Genomic DNA, 2,015 nt, shown 5'->3' with positions numbered 1-2,015 from the left:
TAAACAAACTATAACTTTTGAGAGTTTATTTAAATGATAAGAAAATAGAAATCCACAATAAACTGACCCGATGAACCTTAAATTTATTCATCATCAGATTCACAGTTATGACAAATATAATATATACCTCCATCTGTTCCCAAACATTCCTCATGAGACCATCCTCTGCATGTACTACATTGAATCCATTTCTCCCGGGGCCTGCTATTGGAATATGGTTCTACACAAATCAGACAATACCAGTCTTCGTCGTCTGAGCTGGATATGTCGTACTTTTCAACAGGTTTTTTGGATCGAACTTTGTGTAAAAACTCCTGCTTCCTTTTCTTGGTGGCTTTCTTTTCTTTGACATCATTCTTTTTGTTTTTTTTCTTAATGGCTTCAGCAAACAGAGCATTTCTTTCAGGTGTGTCTGTTAATATGGCACTTTTACGTGCTTTTCTGCCTGTATTACATTTCTTTTTCCGAGGTGTTGCTTTTGGATGTGGCATGATTTTTTCTGGGCAAAGGGAAGACTCACCAACATTTGCAGTTTCAACTTGATCAGTAATGAAAGAAGCTACTGCTGGTTGTGGTCCTACTGCAGTTGAAGTGGAAGGAAGGGGTTCACTGGCTGTAGAAGAGGAAGGATGGGGTTCCATTGATGCAGAAGTGGAAGAAAACCAATGTTCATCTACCGATTTTGAAACCTCTGAGACATCTTGCATTGCTTTGGCCGCATCCTGTTCACATTGCTGCCTCACTGGGCGATCCGTTACTGAAGAGGGAGCAAACTCCCAGTCATCAAAGATATTTGCATTCAAAGGACTGATGCCGCTGACTTTAAAGCCACTTGTAGCTCTGGACAAACTTGTCGCTTCAGGTTGTCTAATTGAGAGTTCTTGTCCATGTCGCTTCATGAAACCTGAAAACCAGTCTTTTCCAGCATATTTATCATTGCGCCAATTAACAGGCATTTCTATCTTTGCTTCATTGGCGCATTTGAAAGCCAGTTAGTTCCTTGACTTCTCTCGGAGAAAGACCAAAATAAATTGCTGCTGCTGTTTTCAGATAGGATACTAATTCTTCTTCCTGCTCACATGTAAATACTTACTTGTCTTGGTTTGGCATATCCTACATGTGTATTGTTTTTAGCAGTGTTGCCAGAGGTTTTGTGAATAAATCGTTGTAAGGTTGAGTATTGGACACCCAAGCAGTTGTGCGGACTCTCTCACTGATTTATTCTTATTTCGAACAAAATCAGCAGCCTCCTGCATTAGTTGGGGTACGTGTTGCTGACCCACGTTCAGTCTTTCTTTTGTAGTTCCGAACCATTTCTGAAATAAATAAAACGAGTTGAATGCATAAGAATAGTCTAACTATAATAATGAAATAAATTTACTAATGGGGCAAGTTGAATCATGATTCAACTTGCCCCGTCACGAATGATTCAACTTGCCCCCTCACAGCAACCAAAATTTGATCGCCAGCTAAATATATACTAACGGTCATTCTAATGCAAATTTGTAAGAGAAATAATTGCATATAGTACAGAATTATATAGCTATTTTCAAAACACTGTTACTAATATATATATATATATATATATATATATATATATATATATATATATATATATATATATATATATATATATATATGAGGTACAAGAAAAATTGTGAAATCGAAAAAAATTACTTACCAAGGCCGAAATCAGTAAATTTCTCATAAATTCAAGAGCACTTGCGCAATCCACCTCCCTCTGCCGCAGCGATGTCCGCACTGACCAACACCAGTGTTGCCACTCACAAAATGTAAAAATTCCAAGGTGGCGCAACAAAAAAATCCAAGAAATGCCAAGATTTTCTTACATGGTTACTAGATTGCTTAAATAAAAGTACTTATACACCAATCAAGAAATTTTGTACTCACCACAACATAATAGATGACTGGCTTATTGAAGGAAGACAGACACCTCTGGCATTGGGTCTTCCTCCAATTCATCACTGCCTTCTCCTTGATGTAGAGTTACGTTT

At 37.6% G+C, this 2,015-nt stretch overlaps 1 protein-coding gene across 1 annotated transcript; it reads right to left on the bottom strand.

Annotated features, from left to right (window-relative positions):
- LOC123509055 lies at positions 1-1,764 on the bottom strand. The gene is made up of 2 exons (XM_045263179.1): positions 1,682-1,764; positions 1-1,316 (listed from the first exon to the last, which is right to left on the bottom strand). The coding sequence occupies exon 2, from the start codon at positions 954-956 to the stop codon at positions 84-86; it is 873 nt and encodes a 290-aa protein (XP_045119114.1). The 5' UTR covers positions 957-1,316; positions 1,682-1,764; the 3' UTR covers positions 1-83.
- Positions 1,765-2,015: the final 251 nt, after the last annotated feature.

Source organism: Portunus trituberculatus, chromosome 26, assembly GCF_017591435.1.
Source record: "Portunus trituberculatus isolate SZX2019 chromosome 26, ASM1759143v1, whole genome shotgun sequence".
In the NCBI taxonomy this organism is placed as follows: domain Eukaryota; kingdom Metazoa; phylum Arthropoda; class Malacostraca; order Decapoda; family Portunidae; genus Portunus; species Portunus trituberculatus.
The sequence above is the reverse complement of the archived record's forward strand: the minus strand, read 5'-3'. Positions and strand labels throughout refer to the sequence as shown.